This window comes from Thunnus albacares, chromosome 14, assembly GCF_914725855.1.
Source record: "Thunnus albacares chromosome 14, fThuAlb1.1, whole genome shotgun sequence".
Taxonomy (NCBI): Eukaryota; Metazoa; Chordata; class Actinopteri; order Scombriformes; family Scombridae; genus Thunnus; species Thunnus albacares.
In genome coordinates, this window is record NC_058119.1 from 731,738 (window position 1) to 753,442 (window position 21,705).

Here is a 21,705-nt window from a genome sequence, read left to right on the forward strand (position 1 = left end):
AGCAGTAGTTAGCAGTCTAATCAGCTAGTTGTAATCATGCATTTTTTTCAGGAAATGCATATTCTAGTTACCAAATAAAGTTGAACTTCTTCCCTTCTCTCCATATACACACACATGCATGATCTGTTGCTCTTCCTCTGACTGCTCAGTGAAATGACTTTACCAAATTGAGTTTCCATCCCTAATAGACACACCAGTTCACCAAAGCCAGCCAGCGCCCAACACAAATTCAACTCTGGTTGCAAAGGATGGTCGACTGATGAAGACAAACAATTCTGACTAGACTCTGATAAAGACACAGTAGTGCTGAAACATTTGCACTATTAAAGGCTGTAGGTCTATCAGTCTATCAGGGTGCCCCAGTCCTTTTCACTCTGAATTCCGAGCAGCACTCAGCTCACTTTGAACTGCAGTTATCATGTTATCCTGTTATCATGACTAATCCTAAAGTCAAACCAAATTTCATGAACTATAGGGCACAACATACATAAATCATTACCAATACTATTATTTAAATCAGTTAATACTTAATCAAAGGCTAGGTAAACAAGACACAGAATCTGATCAAGCAAACAGTGTTACCTTTTAGAACTTTCAATTCTTTATCAATGGTCTATGGTCTAGCTATGGTCTGAGTTAAATGGTAAATGAACTGCACTGATTTGGCGCCTTTCTAGTCCTCTGACCACTCAAAGCACTTTTACACTACAAGCCACATTCACCCATTCACCATGCAAGTTGCCAACATGCACATCAGTAAGATCTAATCATTCTCTCTCACTCACTCACTCACACACTCACTCTCTCACACACACACACCAATGGCACAGCCATTGGGAGCAATTTGGGGTTCCACATGCAAAAGTTATCACATCATTAATTGTTGTCGATTAATTGTGACATTCTGTAAAGGTGAACATAGTTATTTTTCTTGTATCAATAATATAACTGCAATTTAACTCAGCCATCAGAGATGATGTTGCCTGGAAGTGGAGAATTTGAACACACTAGTGTAGTCTGGTCTGATCCAGATGACAGCTTTTTTCCCCAGGCCTCATTCAACAAGTCACTATTCAGAACAATTCACTATAATCAACGCACACACACACACTCGGTGGTCATACACTGCTTGTAAACCACAGGCAGATAATCAAACTCAAGGAGCTTTGAGCTACAGCAGTCAAGAGAACTTGTAAAATGCTGTGTTGGAGACCAACACTGCTCCTATTAGCAGAATACTACAAGTGTCTTTGACTGAAGCGGGCAACCAGCGACCAAAACATCCAACCTGGAGCCCCAGACACAGCCCCCTGTCTGAGTAACTCAGATACTAAAACACTGCCTCGCATTTACCATTACACTGAAGAACATATCAGGTCCACACTAAATGAAATGTAGGCATCATTAAAGTACATCTCGGTGTCATCCTACCAAACTGTCATAACATGAAGAAAAAGATCTGAAAAGCAGCATAAAACAAACACGGGAAAACTTTATTTCTGCAGTCAGTAGTCCGTCGTGAATGCCTGCTAGCATGCTAACAGCTAATTCAGTTTCATTAGACTAGACTGTCGCTAATGTTAGCATAGTTAGCGCCAGCTCTCAGTGGCTCCGGGTAGATACTGCATCCTGAACCTGTGACCCGAACCTCCTCTTTTTCATGCCGTATTCCCAGTAAGGTGTTGTCATGTAATTACATATGCTGTCCAGCCGGTAGGATAGGTTCCCATTACAAAGCGCAGTACTGTGACTGGGATAACTGGGACCTGGAACACCGTCAGCTAGCTGCTGAGGATACGACAGCTGCTCACAGACTCCGCAGCGAAAACGGCCTTCAACTTTCAGACAATGTCATAAATACGAAATCTGTCAATGATTTCTGACTTACCAGTATTCGTTCTTAAAAGACAACAATCCGACCAGAGTAAGGGGGAGAAAAAGCGTAAGCGTTTAAAGTGTAAACTGAAGTTCAGCGCGTCGCTGCTAAGTCCGCCATCTTGGTTCTGGTGGAACCCTGGACTCAACCAAATCTGGCAGACCGGGGGAGGGTTTAAACGTAACCCCCAAAATGAGTTATCTACAGTTTGTTTTCACCGACCAAAGTCTAAAGGAAGACAGGGTACTCTCCTCTCTTCGGGACAGATTTAAAGCATTGGCTAAGTGCCAGTCCCTGAAGCCACAGTAAAGTTTCTTAAAACCTACAGAAACACAGATGTGCAGTTTAAACACTTGGGAAAGATTTGTGAGCAGAAAAATAAATTGACATGACAAATGCACTATTAGGTGTCACGAGAACAATCGCAGATGACTTACTTCACCAGTCTTATCAGTTTATTATCAGAAAACAAATTTGGTGATCAAAACATGTTTTGAGAAAAATCAGTTCTTGTGAGCATTATAGAATTTTAGTGCCATAAAAATGAAATGTGTATAATGTATGTCTCAGATGGTATAAACATGTTCCGCTCTGCAATGGCCAAAAAATTAAAGAACTATACATATTGTACAATATTGTTAGGTGATATTCTAACATAAGTCTAACTATTTTTTTCATTACATGCAACTCAGAAATTTTGTGAGGTAAAATATCCCTCATTTTGAGTCCATTTGTAGGAGACATACTCTTTCGGAATTGCTTTCACTCTCTCTTTCTCTCTCTCTTTCACCGGAATAAGAAGCTTATCACTAGACTTGTGTGGTTTTTTTCCTAAGGACTCTGTGTCTGTCAACTGTATCAAGAGGGCTTGGGAAAGGGAAATCAATGCTGTGTTGCCTGATAAAATATGGAGGACTGCACTTTCCTGCATTCATAGTTATTCAATAAACAGCAGACACAGGTTAATTCAGTTCAAAGTGATTCACTGTTTCCATTACTCTAAGGTCATGTTACATACATTTGACCTCTCTGTGCCCCCAATCTGTGATAAATGTAAGTTGAATGATGGTAAATTGTTGAATTTATTTTGGGACTGTCCACTAATTTATCAATTTTGGTCAAGAATTTTTTCCTTTTTTTCTGGGGTTCATCATAAGACCTCTTTGGATGTTCAGAGGACTTGTTGACTCTCCCTTTACACATTCAAACAGCTCTATTGATGGTCATGGTAATAGCAAAAAAACGTATTCTCAAAGACTGTAAGACACCAATTCCACTATTCTTTGTGTGTGTGTGTGTGCGTGTGTGTATGTGTGTAAGCGTGTGTGTACAGGTTTAAGTTGGGTTTGGGGTATTGATTTCTATGTGGTTTATATGTTGCTATGAGTAATGTGTCAATAAAAATAATACAAAAAAACTGTTGTTATCCCCAAAACAACTTTGCACTGTGGAAAAATTGCAAAACTGCTATAAACTAAAGAAAGTGAATTAACCTGTCAAAACTTCATCTGTTAATGGATAAAAAACTAACAGAATTCAATTTAACAGAGTATCATTTTATTATCAGAATATAATTTTGAAATAACCCTGGTGATGTCAATTTGGAGATGACAGACTAATTGGACAGAAAGCCTGAGTTACAAATTGAGTGAGTCTTAACTCAGGGTCCACTCACCAGCTCTGATGGTGCTCTCACCACATTTCACTGTCTTCATTGGATACTGGAACTGGATCAGGGGTCATGTTTGGTCATGTGATTACAGGTGGTTGTAGGCACTTAAGATGTTTAGATTCTCATCCATAATGCAAAACCACCAGAGAGGCATCTGATTGGTCCCAAATGTATTCTGCAGCACTACAATGAGCCCAAACATCCACCCAGAATCATAAAGAGCTATCTTCAGCAACAAGAAGAACAAGGAGTCCTGCAACAGATGGTGTGGCCCCCACAGAGCCCTGATCTCAACATTATGGCGCCAGTCTGGGATCACATGAGGAACTGTGTCAACTTCTCCAAGATGCAGGAACAGCTGACCTGCCAAGTACATGTAAAACTGTGTGCAGGTGTACCAAGGAGAACTGTTGCTGTTTTAAAGGCAAAGCTGCTCACACCAAATATTGATTTCATATAGGTTTCTGCTGTTTACTGAACTTTGTCTGAAGTGGGTTGATTTGATGAATAAATAAACAAATAAATAAATAAATTGAAAGTGTCCTCACTTCACTTTTAGTGAATTAAAATGTTTGCACAGTACTGTATACTGGGGAGAAGGTAACCCCTCACTGTTACAGATGACTCCTGTTCCACCAGCTCCTGGTCCATGACCTTTAACCTCTTTCCAGTGGATGCTGTGACTGGTTTGGGTGTGGTATTCACAGACAGCTTATGTTGTCTGTTTCCTGTGTGCATTCTTGGACCTGCTGCACCTCCCTCTCCTCACCACTGATCTTTTATGTTGGAAGTGGCAGTTAGAGTTCAGATTGAGTGTGAGTAGGTCAGTTGAAGGTCCAAAAGATTCTGTTGGGTTGTATTTCAATCTCTGCTGCTTCGATTTTGATTTTATGTCACAGTCACATCTTGGATTGATTCTGGGGTCTAATCACTCAGCATCCATGAGCTGACACTGGTGGATTATGCTGAGATGAGATCGCTTCTCTACCATGAAATGCAGTTGCAGTGGGTTTGACTCATCAATGTCCACTTCAGTCTGCTCTTCCTCATTAAAGGACGGGTTCTCAATTTTTCAAGTCTTTCTTTAAACATCAGTTAGGTGCCCAAATGAACACTGAAATGTGTTTTTCTTGCTGTAATCATTCCTCTTGTTCATACTGACCATCAGAAGATCCCTTCATAATGCATTTGCAATGTAAGTGATGGGGGGCAAAATCCACAGTCCTCCTTCTGTGCAAAATGTATTTAAAAGTTTATCTGAAGCTAATATGAAGCTTCAGCATCCAAATGAGTCAAATCAAGTAGATATCTTTCAATGTTACATTCTTTTTAGTGCCAAAGTGCCTCTTTTTGTTACTATATGTCCACCACAGCTCAACAGGGAAACATTGTTTGAGAAAACACAAAGAGGGAATTTAATGCTGAAAAGTAGGTGTGTGCCCAAATACAAATATGTTATTCAGCAAAGCACAAATAGTGGGATTTTTACCAATATTTGTTTCATACAAATATTTTAAAAATTATTCGTTTTCAGGAAGAAAAAAAACAAACACGTCAAATACCAGTGTGCAGGTCAGTTACATCACTATCTCAGTCTCTCTCCTCTGCTCCGCTGTTATGTCTATCAGCAGGTCTCAACGAGGGGAGTCACATCCACCTGCTACATGACGCACATTTCCTAATTTGGACATCAATCCCGGAGTTGGGGGTGTTCCCCAGAGATAAAGCTGAGCTACTGACATGCGAAGTGCTCCCAAGGGACTCTCCATAACCTGTTGTTCCCCTTCTCCTTTCCACAAAGTTAGGTTGTACAAAATAGGCAATAAATTAAAAGGGCAAAGCAAGAATCACCTTTGAAGTTCTTCCCTACATGTTACATGGTGTGCTGTCTCTGTGTTATGGGTGAACAAATAGGTAGAGGTCTGTCTGCAGCAAGGTGATGGGTAAAGTTTTAGCTCAGTAGTCAGCACAGTTGTCTATGATCTGAGAGACTCTAGTTCGAGTGTGTATAGTTTATTCATGAACACTTATTGTAACAGTTTTCCAAATTTAAAAGCGTAATAAAAACAAAAACAGGATTTTTAAGCCTCTTTCCACTTTTATTCGAATACATATACAAATAATTTTGCTGCCTCAACAAACACAGACACCAATACAAATACTGGGCCCTCTGCACATCCCTACTAAAAAGACTGTAAACGTAGCAGATATCTACTTGATATGTCTAACTCAGACTGCTGAAGCCTCATATCAGCTTCAGATCAACTTTTAAATGCATTTTTGCACTAAAATGACTGTGTGGATGCACTGTGGATTTTGGCCCCCATCATTTATACAGAAAGCGCATTTGAAGGAGATCTTTTAATAGCCAGTATCAACAGGGGGAATGATAACAGCGAGGAAAACCTAAATTTGGTTTTGAACGCACTGATAGAACTGCAGTTCTCCATATCATCAGATAGGGCATTCCACTGAGTTGTGCTTTCACAGAGAAAGCTGACTGACCAAATGCAGTGTGATGAAATGGTATGGTACAATCTTGTTTAGAGGATATTCTGGAGGATCTAATAGAACTTACTGAATGAGTATACACAAAGTCACGTAGTAGAGGAGAGGCCAAACCATTTAAAATTTTATAAACTAGGCCCAAATTTGAGAATAATCTGAAATTTTCAAAGCTCAGTAAAGTGTATTTCTCCAGTACCCTACAGTGATGGAAATGCATTGGCTTTTTGTCCAGAGTTTTTAGAGTTGTCTAAGGACTCAAGCAGTGATTTTAAAAGTGTGGGGGTTCTAGAGGTGGAACATGAGCACGGCAACCCCCCCCCCCCCCCTTCCAGCCCCGTTCCAGTCTCAACATGCCAAATCAAAATGAATGCCATGCATTTTTTTAAATTTTTTTTTCTACTACTGTAGTTGTAACCACTGCTTCAGCTTACCATAAAATAATTACTGAGACCATATGAGTGTAACAACTCAGCAGAATTTATTTAGGGTCTGGTAGTAGTTTACTACTTACATCCAGTTATTTGTATGGATTGCTGTACTGGAGCATAGCTATCCTTATTATACTTAAGATAATCACAGAGTATCTTTATCCTACTTCATTACATACCTTATAGACATGAAATTAAAGGAAACTTACACTTCCATTAAAATGAAATGGATAGTTACAGATGCATAACAAATTGAACCTTGGTCACAAATCAGTATCAGTAAAGAGTCAAATCAGTAAAGAGTCATTTCTGTGTTCAATTTAAAGAAAAAAGTGTCTCTTTTAGTAGGAATCCAAAGGGGACCTTTAATTGTGTTTAATTGGGAAATTAAATACCAAAAGTTGTCCAGGAGGTTTTGTATCAGTAGGTGTCAGTTCCTCTCCAATAGCCACAGGGAACAAGTAGTCCCTCTTCATCCAAAGTCCACCTCAAAGCTAACAGGAGAATATTACATAAGCAGGTGATTTGAGGCTAGTGAGTGCAGAGAGTGAGCAACTAGCTCTCAAAGGCTAACTGCGACACCTACAACCATCTGAACCCTTTTTAAGCTCAATAATAAATAGTAATATTACTGTGGTCTAGCTTTAATACACAATAATAACTATAGCTCATTCTAACTTATATTTAATGCAAAACACACATTACTCCCTGACATGAGGAGTAAAACTATGATGTCTAAAGCAATATATCCCTTTGACATATAGCTTAAAATAGCATGAACTATGTGAGTTTACACTCTGGACACACAGGTAACTTGTACATATTCTTGCCAAAGTCCGCCAAGCATGGTGGCTAATTAGATTAGCTTAACTCACGATTAGTGATTAGTATACTTAAACATTAATTTGGTTGTTAAGACTTTAACATAAGGCAGGCAACACATTTCCATAAGATAGACAAAATATGAATGCTCACCTTTGTCTATGACTCTTTAAAAACGACAATAGCAGTGACTTTAAAAACTAAATTTGCCACCTGGCTTACATTTAGGATAGCCTATTTCATGTATGTTCAATGGTGTTAGCTGAGCTGACACATCACATAACAAGACAAAGTTACAAAAGAAAATTCTACATTACTAACTAGTTAAATAGCTGTGTCATACCTCTGATCTGTTATTCCCTAATCTGTTATCACAGCCAACAGCGAGTAACAGAAGCATCGTTGCTGAATGCACAAACGAAACTTGTATTTCAACTGTTTACTCTTCCCTGGCCTGATGAGTTGGTCAAATGGCTGTGGTTGGCTGGATGGCTGTTCAATTAATCTAACCAATAGGTTTTTCATGTATGGGAAACTCAGTTTCGTTTCATCAATGACTACCTCAGGAAAAAGTTGGGGGGATGGAATTGTGTTTCTGTGAAAGTGTGGTTGTCACAACACCCGTAACACCCACCGGACCCACCTGCGACATCCCTGGACTCAAAGTTTTATGGCTGTTTCTCCAGCCTGTCCCCAACATATGCTGCAATAAGACATATGGGAAAGAATCATAGCATGCATAAATATCTTGGCTGCGTCCAAACAGAGACAGTTTCTAATATGTCTAAAATTTGCCAAGTTGTACCTTATGGTTTTAACCATTTCTTAAAGTTCAAATTTGGATCCAGTGTCACACCAAGATATTTAAAATCAGTGACTATGTCAATCCTTTCACCTTTGATGAAAATATAAGCGTTAGGAGGTTGTACCGTGGTTTTAGAGAAAAACATACCCTTTGTCTTGTTTTCATTTAGACTCAGACATGATTGATCAAGCCGATGTGTGATCCTTTCCAATGCAATTGTTAGCTTAGCAGCAGCTAACTCAGCTGTTTTTGCATGTGTGTACACAACGGTGTCATCTGCATGCATTTGTAGTTCTACATCATGACACTGTTGAGGGAGATCATTAATATATAGGCTAAATAACAGGGGAACTAACACTGACCCTTGTTGAACACCCATTGTGCACTTTGTGTTACTGGACAGTGTGTCACCAACTTTAACAAATTGTATCCTATTGGATAAATGCATGCCAGTGCTCTAGATTAGAAGTTAAATTTAGAGAGTTGCGATATTAAAACATCACGATTGACTGTATTGAATGCTTTATGCAGATCTAAAAATACAGCACCAACTACTCCTCCTTTGTCAAGTCTTGATGTAATTTGCTCTATTAAGTGCAAGGTAGCAGTTTCGGTGGAATGATTTGCTCTAAAGCCAAATTGCATAAAATGTAGACCAAAATTGCTTATATTAAGAAATGTTGTCAGTTGTTTAATGACAACTTTCTCAGCAGATTATCAATGTTTTTCCAGATCAATTTACTGTTGCCTTTTGCCTCATTCAAAATATTGAGATAAAAACAAGATTTAGCTTCTCTTAGCTCTTGGATAACTTTGTTCCTTAAACCTTTATAAATCAGCATGTCAGTGTCTCTTCTAGTTTTAATTGCCTTCCTTAGTGCAGCATCTCTAGATTTCATTAGTTTCCACAAATTTTCATTAAACCACGGTAAATTGTTTTTATTTTTAGATTTTATCTGTATCCTCACATTAAATCTTTCCCTCACAGAGTTGATTCTGTGAGTAAAAGTATCACAGCCATAGTCCAGATCATCATAGGACAGTACATCATCCCAGTTCAAGCTGTTAATTTCATTGATAAATTCTTCTTGCTGAGCTCCGGGTATGCACTGAAGGATCAGATCGTTGTCTTAGTTGCTGTGGTCGGAAATCTATTTCTAGTCAGTTTTCTCGCACACGTGTTAGGTTATGATCTGATAAGCCAGTGATTAAATTATAACTTTTAGTTATTCTTTCTGGTTTGTGAGTAAATATCAGATCAGTTTGTGTACTGGAGCATTTTGCAATCCTAGTTGGGCCTTTTACTAGTTGTTCTAGTTGGAATTTCTCTGTGATCATTTTTAGTTTTTTCCTCCCAGTTCACGTTAAAATCACCCATAAGTAATCATTCTTTGTTGAGATTGCACTCTTTCAAGACTTCTGTGAGTTGATCATAGACAGTGTCATCTGCAGAAGGGGGCCTATAGATACCTATGATGTTAAAAGACATTTGTTGGGATAACATTATTTTTATCCCAACATATTCTAACGTGTTACCCGCATTATAAACCACACGTTCACATTTGATCTTGTCTCGCATAAAAAAGCACCTCTATCTCCTCTTCCATCAGGTCTATCTCTTCTAAAACATTGGTATCCGGGCACTGTGAACACACTTGCAGGAGTTGTTTATTTCAACCATGTTTCAGTCAGACAGAGAAAGTCCAGATTTGAGTCAGACACAAGATGAGTTAGCTAATTTCTCTTTGTAGTAATGCTTCTGATGTTAAAATGTCCACTGAATAGCCCCCTCGGTTTCAGCTTCGGGTCCCATAAGACTTTTGCATGATTGACAGTTTGGAAGGTTTTGATTAACCTCTGCCTCCTCACTGCAGGGTTTCGACACACAGTGGTGTCAGCAGCAGGTTTTGTGAGAGAGACACTGGACCTATCAAGGTCTCCACAGTCCAGTGGCGAAAAGTTATTTATTTAGACATCATGCCTAGTGTTAACAAACTTGAGTTTGTTAAGGGGGAAGACCGGCTTAGAAAGTTGATGCTCATTCATCACCAGAACATCCCAGACACACTCGGGCGCAAATCAGCACCGAAGTTCTGCAGCGCTCCAAGGGTCATTGTTCCAGGATTTAGCTGAACATCTCTGGAGAGCAGGAGCAGCATGAAGAGGACACCTGCTATTCTCCAAAATGGGGTGGCAGATGACCGGTCCACTGGATCGGTGATTCACTCTAGTACCTGGGCTCATCCGTGCCAAAGAACAGAGGAATAGATTGCAAAATATCCCAGTGGACAGTGTCTATACACATAGACAGCCAAGGTCAGGGTTTGTCCATGGCAGCTTGGTGTGTGCTTTATTCATACAGGAGATGGTTTTAATATCCTGAAGAGCAAGGCAAAGAGGAGGATGTTATTTGGTCCTTGCATGCTCTATAAGCCTTCCTTGAAGAGTCTGAAAGACTTTCATATCCACCAATCAATGATTCCTTATATTAACAACAATGCTGGAATGAATACTGTACGGATAACAAGTGACTCTGTTTACATGGGTGGGTTGATGTGCATATATTGAAAAAATATATATATTATGTAAGCTTTTTAACCACACTAATAATTTAATAACCGTGCATTCTATCATCATCATATAACATCATGGGGATTTCTGTTACATTCACTCCATCACCAACAAAGAATGTGAACATGATATCTGCTGAGGATGTGTTCTGGAAGATCACAACAGCAAACAAACAACCTCACAGCTGTTTATTGACTCCTCTGCCAGCTATGACTGCCTGCTCCCTGCTTATGGTCCAGGAAACACAACATTTACTGGCCTGGACATGGCTGAAGATGATTTTTCAAATTTTGCTTTCTTGTGGTGAAAACATAACACACTTGTTTAATGAGATGTCAAAATAATCATTTTGGGATTGCAACAAAACACTTTCTTCCCATTTTGTGCCCTGGTTTAGTTGTTGTGCTCTGTTTATAATATGAGAGACTGTGAGAAGGGAGGAGTGTGAGCCTGCCGAAGTCCTGAAAGATTATTTTTTTTTAAATTTTGGGTATATGAGTTGTTTATAGTTTTTTTATTTCATATTAGTTGAATTTCTTATTAATACATTTTCCCCTTATTTTTTATTTTACTGTTTATTTAACATTTATTAATACATTGTTATTTAATGGACATTCATCACACTTTATCTTTTGTTTTGAGTCTCTTTAACCTTCTGTTCATTATTAGCTCATGCAGGGTGTCCCTTTTTTCCAAAATAAGAGCAAACTGTAATCCAAAGCAATCCACTACTTGTGGTGAAAAAGTTGCATGAGAGTTACAAGATACTTTTAAGTGTCTTATATCAAGCTTTTCTGGACTAGTGGGGACATAGAACACACCCACAACCACATGCCCTTAAATCCATCAGTGTGAAAAGACACACCTGTCCTAACTTTGCCCACAATTGTCAGTAAAAGTGTGAGAGTGTGTCTTAAGCTTTTGTGCTTTACACATTAAAATGTTTGACAAAATATGTCATGTAGTTGGCTCACTTGTCATCATGATGGGTTTTTGTATTTTGTGATCATGTGTGAAATCGCTTGCATTTATTTGTTTGTGGGTGCTTTCAAACATTAGTTTTTTGTGTAAAAACATTGTAATCCAAATATTTTTCTTGTAAAATACAGTTGTGTATCATTTGGATATTCATAAAAAACCCACCACACATATTTATAGTAAAGCTGCAATATACATATAGCACAGGCATAATCTACCCTAATGCTTGTTACAATTGCTTTAATAAAAACATATTTTTGAGATTAATGGTGACTTTGAAAACCAAACATTCTAAATACCGTGTGTACAGTGTACTGCTGAGAAGTATGGTTTGATCTAGGCTTGATGAACTGACAAATGATCCTAGTGTACCCTCTTGTGGCAATTACTGAGAGCAGAATGTGGTTTGACCTCTACAGGAAAAATGAAGAACTTCCTCCAAACCCCCACATATCAGTCACAGAGAGTTAGTGTTTTGAATTATCTTTATTAAGTAAACTCTACACTTGTAGTATTGCTTTTTATCTTTTTTTTATTCTTTTCACTCTAAATTAGAACCTTTTGCAATCAGCACATATAGAACTTTTCAATCAAGCTACACTTTTTGAGGAATACAAAAATATCACAGTACATTTTCTACTAAGTCACCTTCACCTGTGAGGTCCAGAGCCAATCAGAGAGGTGGGTTCAGAATCACAGCAGCTGCCTGGACAGAAATGGACCGTCAACATGTCTTAAAGTTACAGCACCATGGTCTATGAGCTAACCACACAGAGGGAATGGGCCACTCAAACACACTCACTGTCAGATTTCTGACAGGTCCAGGTGAGTGTTGAACTGATGTGCAGAAGATTCTCTCTCTCTCACACACACACACACACACACACACACACACACACACACACACACACACACACACACACACACACACACACACACACACACACACACACAGCTCAGCGAAGCAGGGCTTTCCAGAACCAAACCACAGCTGTGTCCCTTTCCAGGGGTCACTCTGTTAGAGAGTCGTAATCTATGAGGCCGTGGTCTTTGGAGCCGTTGAGACTAATGAGCTGTACCTGTACTGTCCCTGTGTGAAATAGTCTATAGAGGATTCATTGTAGTGGTACGCAGCCTCACAGAGACAGTTTAGCACATGCAATGAATTTTAGGATATTCAGGGAATAAGATGCTGCAAAACCTCCAAATTCAGGAAGATGCATTTCTCAGCTTCTCTGAATACATTGGGACCTATTCAGATTTCAAGTGTGAACTTTGAAAAAGATGGCCCAAAAAATGAGACTGTCTAGTCCACTGCTTGGGAGGGAGTCCTGGTTGTTTGCTATTGAAACTTTAAGGAAACAGCTGTGGGCTGCACTTTATCCAAGATGGAATAGTTAACATACAGTTGCCAAAGACCAACTACTTAGACCTCAACCTTCTATTATTTTTACTCTTATAAAAAACAGACATACTGTTTGAAAAAGACTTGAGATATAAATATCACCTTTGAATTCGTTTTTCCAGGGTGGCTGGAATGGTTTCATTCCTGCACCTTGTGAGTGACAAAAGACAAACAAAACAACCAACTGTAGTTGGGGTTTTAGCATTTAAACTTGTTCCTATTTGCATCAGAATGAAGCAAAGACATCACACTCAAAAACGTTCTTAGCCACATAAGGAAAAAAAATGTTTTGGTTTTCCAAGAGGAAAAACAAGAATGACGACCCACTGATTACTTTATCAAATGTACATCTTGATAACTTGACTATGTCTGATAAAGAGCAGCACACAGCTGCTTCTCTGAACGTTTCTATGGGAAGCATCTGGGATGAGACAGTTCCAAATTGGGCTACTACTGTCTATGCATTTTTACAAGTCAGTGATTTGGTTGGAATCTGTCTAGCTAAAAAGTAGGGCTGGGTATGTAACGTCAATATTTGACATTGAGTATATACTAATTTGTGTTCATCGCACTGCAGATCAAAAACTGGTTTCTCATCCTGTTAACCTTTGATCACCTGTAAAACTTTTTTTCTGCATTTCATTTGCTGAAACTTCTGTATAGTTGTTGTGTAAGGACAGCAGTACAGATGGCTTGCAGTATGTTGTTAAATTAAATCTTTTGTAGAAAAACACACAGTTGTACTCAGCCAAAAAAGTATTGAATACATTTTTGAAATTGGTACTGAAAATCTATGGAGTCCTTCAGGAGACATGAGCACAAACTTTTTCCTATACATTTCTGGTTAGCACCAGATAGTTTAGAGACTTGAAAAAGGCTCATGTCCCTTACTGGCTCTGTAAAAATCAGATATCAACAAAGAAGTTCAGATGATACCAAGCCCTACTGACGAGCCATGACAAAAGTCTGATCCAAATGTTGGAAGTGTTGGACTCAAGAGTGGAGGCTGGCTGGCCCTGCTTGGCCCAGCAGTGGTTAGGTGGCCCTCTGATTTTGCTCTGGGGCTGTGTTCATGTCACTCTTCAGGCAGGCTTAAATGTAAATATGGATCCCACACAACAACAACAGCACCTTTAACATTCTCACATTCTCTTCCCATTCTTCTCTGCATACATGTCATATTCTATACAAAGTATCAAAAAAGATTAAACAAAATACTGAAAAATCCTCACCCGTACTGACAATATACTGTAATTTCTCATATTAAACTTTTTTTTTTTCCTTTTCTCCCACACTGCTAAGATTCAGATCCATAGTGAGAAGTTTTTGGTGACTGAGGCCTCACAGCACCTACTACTCTGGACAGGAATGTTGCAGCATGAAGATGACTCGCTCAGTGGTTTCATTCAAAACAACTAAACAAAACTACAAAACACTGGAAATAAAGTGAGGGTGGAGGGTGAGAGATCCCCTTCAATGTCTTCAGTTTAGGGGAAATGGAAGAGACGAGTTAGATGAACAAAGGAAGGCGTACACTTTAATTACAGTTACACAAACATGAACCATGATAAAACAGGAGTGAGAGGAGTCAGTCGAACAGAGGAGAGCAGAAGGGTGACCCGCCTTCTCCTCTGGGTGGACAAACACATAAAAAAGGAAGTCTTTATAGGTTGAGGGGTATGGGAGCTGATTGTACTGCCTGTGTGCTGTGTTTGCTGAGTGTACATAGCAGGGAGTAGGATCCCTGACAGAACCAGACAACAGGAACATGGCTGGCTCAGTGCAGTGGCAGTAGCAATGCTGGAGGCTAAGGGGGCACTGGATGGATTCCTCCAGGCCCACACCCAGACCATGCTGTTCAGGGAGAGAAGGTTGCCATCTCCAGGGAGATGCGCTGCCACAGCTCCTTGGTCTGCTTGCCTCTCTTCAGGTTCTGCAACACATCGTTGAACTGCATCATGCCCACAGGCGTCAGGCAGAAAGCACCTCGAGCACTGCGGATGATGTTGACGAAGTCGTCGTAGTCAGCAGGTGTCAGGTGGATGAGCCGGTGGTGGATGTACTGTAGAGAGAAGGGAGAAGGAGGTATGATTCTAAAGGCAGCCTGTAGAGGTTTCTCTCACTCATGCACTTCCTAGAATTTATGAGTATTAGAGTCTTTATTAATATTATCATCATCATTAAAAAAGCAGGTTTTGGATGTGTGTGACACTAATTCTGTTCTTAATTGTACAGCCATTTTATTGTGAAGTGGATTTGTTTGGAAAATCAGAGCTTTGTAGGTGGGATTAAAAATGTGGACATCATCTTACTGTGCCAGAGCCAGAAAGAGATGTTTACAGCTGTAAGTTGATTTACAGACAATACAAATACAAATACATGATGCTGACTACTCACAACAGCTCTACAATACCTTCCCTATCTGATACTTTCTACCTGATTAAATGACAATTCTGGTTTATTGACAACCTGGGAATATTCCATTTCCAAACCAGTAGAAAATCAACAATGCAATGTTCTTTTCTTTTCTGGTGTCAAGTAAAGGACAGTCTTTCTTTTTTGCTGTATTTGTTATAGAAAGCAAAGTTCGACTCAGCACCTATTCAGACCAACTATATGCTGTATACACCAGCATTCTTCTGCAGATCAAGCTGCACTGGAGTTTGTCCATCTAACTCACTATAACTGCAGCGTGGATATGTTGTACCTGCAGGTAGGCTTGTTGGCAGCGCTGGACAAGCTGGTGGAAAGCAGGTGTTCGGAGGTGGGCGTGGATGTGGGCAGGGTTCAGCCTCTGAAGAGCTTCCATTATGATCTCTTGCAGGACGAACGGACTGAGGACACCTTTTGCTGCTCCGACACAGAACTGGTACACATAGTTGACTCCTGACAGGGTAGACAGGCAGAAAGAGTGACATTATTAGTCATTGTTACCTAACTTATCCGATGTGTTGGAGTATAGAGATATCAGATAACAGCTTTGCTGTGTGGTCCTTGATTCAGTGAAGGTAGCTGCAGGGAACCCTGTCTCCACCATTCAACTGTTACTTTCTCCACCCTCTGATATGACAAATGTTCAGTCCACAGTGTGTGGTGCAGAAGGGCCTTCCATCTTTGTTCATGGTCAGTTATTGTGAAAATAAGACAGTGGAACTATTCTATTTCTGTTGTTTATTGTTTGGTCTGATCTATCAGGAATGTGAAGGACCTGACGGAGGGCTGGTAAACCCAGTAAAGAACCTGTCAGGAGACTGGGATGTCTTACGCAGGAACATTTACTGAAGCTTGATTGAGGAGAATAGAGTTACAGTAAAGTGAAAACACTTTGCAATGCCACTCAATTCTGTGGTCTACTTCCAGACAAGAGTATTTAAACTCTTCACCAAATCCTTACCCTTACTATCTCCAAAAAAGGTTATTCTTCACTCATCTATGCCTCTACTGGGTATTGAACTATAAACAAGACACTATGCTGATTAAAGTTAACTGAAGTCACGTAGTCTGTACACAGGTAACATGCTATCCATTCTACGAGGAGTAGAGACAGACTAACTGTCTGCACAAAGCACAGCATATCTCCACTTGACCTTGGTTGCCATAAGACACAGCCTGCCTTATCAAGACAGCTGCTTGTCCCAGCCAACCTCAGAGATGAACTGCTCTGAAAGAGACAAGTCATGACCTACTGCTCTTAGGATAGAAAATAACCGGAGAATTACCCAAATACCCAAATAATTCCCCCACAAGGAACTGATCTTGTAGTCCCATGGCTTAAGCAGTTAACTATCTAATGAATTGTTGCATCAGCCACTCATATCATGCACTTATCCCATTACTATCAGTTCCTTCATGTGTGCACTCACCTAGCCTTGCAGCCAGTCCCAGCAACCATTTGACGTCCTCAGTGTAGGGTGGGCTCCTGGAGAAGTTGTTGGGGTGATCATTGTGAGCTCTTCTTCCCAGCATCTCCAAGGCCAGCATACCTTCACACAAAGAGTGGAGGAGCTCATCTTATATGGAAGCAACACTGGTTCACATGTCAGCCTAATCTACACATGCACATTTATTACAGTAAAATATAATCATAGGACACAAACTCCTCACCAACTCTGTAGGCAGAATGCAGGTAGTGCAGGCCCTGTTGGCTGATTGGCTGACTGTGCTGCTCGTCCTCCACTGGGAAGGGAGTACTGACCAATGAGCCCGGCTGGGAGGAGAGGGAGGGCATAGAGGCTCCCTGTATGGCCTGGATGGTGGGGCCAGAGTGGACGCTGCCTACTGAAAAACATGACAGGAACACTATACTGTTAAGCATTGGCCAACACATATGAACCCATTCGTGGTATATTTACATTATCACTGTACACTATCTATAACAAGCTGAATTTGGAAGAACATGAACAATTGCTTGATTTAAAACACACATACACACACACAGCCTGTAGTCCTGACCTGCTACAGTGGTGCTGAGCGGCAGGCCAGTCTCCGTGTGGTAGGGATGGACGGCAATTTGAGTCATGGACGGTACAGGAACGCCAGGGAAGGTCACAGCAGTGGCTGCCATGGGCGGCTGGGGACCGGTGGCCACTGAGAACGGGTACTGGGCACCGATGAAAGCTGGGTGCATTCCCTGAGAAGGAGGACACACATACAAAACATACATATCTACACCTGTATATACCTGATAGGGGCGATAAAACCATTATCTATAGTTATGAATGGGTTTTAAATAAACACCTGAAATGTTAGCTAAATAAAACGTTAATCAGTGTGTACATCCATCAACTACTATTAGCAAACATATTTAAGAGTAAGTGACATCATTAATGAAGCATCTGTCACTCTGATACATCACATGTCATTTCTGCTATTCACCTGATGTTTTCTCTTGTTTTTTATATATTCATTTGTTTCTTGTGATCCATGTGTACCCTGTGGTGTTTTTATCAGTTGTAATGGTGACAGAAAAAGGCCCCTGCCTGGTGCTGGTGTTATATACACTCCTGACAAGTAGACATATTCAGATTTCTTGTTTTGTCAGACCAGCAGTCTGTGTAAAAAAAATAGCATTTGAAAAGCAGACATTTTTGTTTATGCATGTAAGATATATTCTAATGTACAATGCATTCAGAAAGTATTCAGACCCCTTTTTTAGATTTTAAATTTACGAACTTTTTGCAATTTTATTAAAAAGGAAAAAGTGAAGTATCACATTGACATACGACCCTTCGCTATGCCACTTGAAATTTAGCTCAGGTGCCTCTCATTTCTCATGATCATGGAGTCCACCTGTGGTAAATTAAATTGATTGGACATGGTTTGGAAAGGAACACACCTGTCTATGTAAGGTCTTAAAGCTGACAATGCATATCAGAGGAAAAACCAAGCCATGAGGTCTAATGAACTGCCTGCAGACCTCAGAGACAGGATTGTGTCGAGGCACAGATCTGGGGGAAAAAATTCTGCTGCATTGAAGGTTCCCAAGAGCACAATGGTCTCCATAATTCTTAAATGGAAGAAGTTTGGAATAACCAGGACTCTTTCTAGAGCTGGCTTCCCAGCCAAACTGAGAAAAAAGGGCCTTGATAGGAGAGGTGACCAAGAACCTAATGGTCACTTTGGCTGAGCTCCAGAGATCCTGTGTGGAGATGGGAGAAACTTCCAGAAGCACAACCATCACTGTAACACTAATACGATCTGGGCTTTATGGCAGAATGGCCAGACGGAAGCATCTCCTCTCCAAAGATACAGGAAAGCCTGCTTGGAATTTGCAAAAAAGCACCTAAAGGACTCAGACTGTGAGAAACAAGATTCTCTGGTCTGATGAAACCAAGATTGAACTGTTTTAACCTCAATTATAAATGTAATTTCTGGAGGAAACCAGGCATTACTCATCACCTGCCAAATACCATCCAAACAGTGAAGCATGGTGGTGGCAGCATCATGATGTGGGGGTTTTTCAGTAGCAGGGAACGGAGTAAAGTACAGCTATATCCTTAATGAGAACCTAGTCCAGAGCGCTCAAGACCCCAGACTGGACTGAAGGTTCACTTTCCAACAGACAATGGGCCTGATTCACTAATATGTACATAGAAATGTTCTTACTTTGTGTACATAATAAGCATGACACATGCGCACTGTAACACTGAACAGGCAGTTGGTTAACCAGCTGCATATATCACAGCCAAATCTGATGGGGGAAATTAATTGGTGTCACATTCCAATATGGTAATTCTGATAAGCTACTGTCATCTAAAAGTGTGAACAGGTTCGCAGAGTAAGAACAAATTCAGGTAAGAACATATTGATGAATTCCAGATTTGTGCTGAAAACATTCGTTTAAACACAGATTTGTGCACACGGACTGTTTGTGAATGAGGCCCAATGACTCTAAGCACATAGCCAAGCGGCTTTGGAATAACTCTGTGTAGCCCAGCCAGAGCCCTGACATGAACCCAATTGAACATCTCTGGAGAGACCTGAAAATGGCTGTCCACCGATGGTCCCCATCCCACCTGACAAAGCTTGAAAGAATCGGCAGAGAATGGCAGAAAATCCCAAAAGCCAGGTGTGCAAAGCTTGTCATACCCAAGAAGTCTTGAGGCTGTAATCGCTACCAAATGTGCTTCAACTAAATTCTGAGTAAAGGGTCTGAATACTTATGTTAATGTGATATTTCAGTTTTTCCTTTTCAATAAATTTGCAAAAAAATCTATTCTGTTTTCCCTTTGTCATTATGGGGTATTGAGTGTTGTTTGATGGGGGAACAAATTAAACGATTTTAGCATAAGGTTGCAACATAACAAAATGTGAAAAAAGTGAAGGGGTCTGAATACTTTCTGAATGCACTGTACATTCTGATAAAATAAATTGGTGTATTGTTTTGACTAGATGTTATATGTTATACATCATATTGTAAATAAATGAATAAAACATTGTTTCTTTTTTCTTTTGTACATTTCTGGAGTTTCCGCTCAGGTTTAAACACAAATTCAAAATGTGCAAACAGCAAATGATTGAAAAGTACTCAATATTTTCCCTATAATTTCATTTAGGAACAGGCGTACAGTGAGTTTAGCATTTTGAACTGTGGTCTAAAAAAACAGCTTAAGCAAAGTAACTGCCTGGCAGCCATTCATGTAGTTTTCAGTCTTTGTATGTACAGTTTCTATGTATCCATCTTTCAAATTCCAGTTGTGGCCATTTCTTAGTGAGAATAAACTTCCATAAAAAGCCTAATGATTGTGTGAACAGGGGCTCTGACCTGTGGGTATGCAGCCCCAGACACAGGGAAGACGGTGGGTCGGGGAACGTGCTGCAGAGGGTGTCCCAGGTACTGCGGGGTGCAGACAGTGGGGAGATGGGCCTGGATGGTGGTGTAGGGGTGGAGGCCCTGGGTATGGGGGTGAGCAATGGCCTGCCCGGGTATGGCGTGGGACTGGTAGATGGTGGAGCCCACAGAGATGACGGGTACAACAGCTGCTGCTGTGACTGAGGCTGTGACTGTTGCCACCCCTGCTGACTCCATGTTGGCTCCGCTGTCAAGGATGCCACAGCTGGACTCTGGGGGCCTCCTGCCTGAACCCCCGTTGGCCCCACAGCGTCCAGAGGTCTCTCGCTGCTGGCCCGAGCCCCCACCCACTGACTGCTCATACAGCCAGTACCACTGGTGAGCCACCTCAAACAGAACCTCAGGATACACACCTCCACCCTTGGCTGCTTCCTCTACTGCCATGCAGGCCTTCTCCAACATCACATTGTCCTGAAAGCACAGATGGGACAGACATGAATGACTTCATTAGACTTTAAATGAGTTTTGACTATTTTAAAAACAAAAACTAAATAAGCATGTGTCTATATTTGTTTCTGTATTTTTTCATTAGCTATATTAGATCCAAGTTCAAAATGTGGTAGCACAACTCAGTAATTTCAGGAACTCAAGAGCAAACATGCACAGATTCAATCAGGTCAACCATTTAAATTTTAGCCATTTCAGTCAGTAAATGGTGACATTCCATGCCTATCACATCATGCTTTCATGAAGTCTCTGTATGTGGTGTCTCAGAAAGCTGAATCTGAATTTAAAGAGGCTTCTTTTTATTGACTTTTATTAATCTGAATCTTTTGGAATCAAACCTGATCAAATACAATTCAGTTTAAAACACAAATTTACTTTCACCATTGCATCAAATTCTTGGATGGTTCTGACTTTTATCCTAATTTCACAAAGGGAACACAAACACTATTCAAGCGCATTGGCTTCAGTTAAGGAGAGAGTTTTGCATTAGAGTGTGGTTGTGTGCAGGGATGTTCACTACCACCCCTATTGTTTACTGAAAGTACTCTGCTTATTTAGGATGACAGTATTAAAAGTAAGTAATGTTCAAGGTATCACCATCAGAGACGAATGGGGTGCTTATCATGAGGTGCTATTCTTAATGGAACATGAAACAACAATACCTAATTTAAAAGATCTTAGTTTCCAGTATGGATATTATTCAGTATATAAAGTTAACACTACTACATATTTCAGTATCTTCTCTGAGCAAAAATAGCATGTAGCATGTTAATTTGAAGACAATATTTAGATACATTAGTAAAGATCTGGATCGCTGGTCAACACTCCCTCTTTATCTAACA

At 40.2% G+C, this 21,705-nt stretch overlaps 2 protein-coding genes across 8 annotated transcripts in view; both read right to left on the reverse strand.

The window, feature by feature from the left end:
- Window positions 1-2,054, reverse strand: part of ndst2a (N-deacetylase/N-sulfotransferase (heparan glucosaminyl) 2a) — a 43,845-nt gene extending 41,791 nt beyond the window's left edge. For all 4 annotated transcript variants that reach the window (XM_044372437.1, XM_044372435.1, XM_044372438.1 and 1 more), the window contains exon 1: window positions 1,889-2,054. The gene's annotated coding sequence lies outside the window, so the exon portion shown is untranslated. The remainder of the gene's footprint in view (window positions 1-1,888) is intronic.
- Window positions 2,055-14,589: 12,535 nt separating this feature from the next.
- Window positions 14,590-21,705, reverse strand: part of zswim8 (zinc finger, SWIM-type containing 8) — a 59,306-nt gene continuing 52,190 nt past the window's right edge. For all 4 annotated transcript variants that reach the window (XM_044373857.1, XM_044373856.1, XM_044373859.1 and 1 more), the window contains exons 21-26: window positions 20,330-20,827; window positions 17,518-17,695; window positions 17,170-17,343; window positions 16,929-17,048; window positions 15,773-15,951; window positions 14,590-15,127 (exon numbers count right to left, since the gene is read on the reverse strand). In XM_044373857.1, the coding sequence (XP_044229792.1) occupies window positions 14,924-15,127; window positions 15,773-15,951; window positions 16,929-17,048; window positions 17,170-17,343; window positions 17,518-17,695; window positions 20,330-20,827 (1,353 nt within the window). In that variant the 3' untranslated portion in view covers window positions 14,590-14,923. The remainder of the gene's footprint in view (window positions 15,128-15,772; window positions 15,952-16,928; window positions 17,049-17,169; window positions 17,344-17,517; window positions 17,696-20,329; window positions 20,828-21,705) is intronic.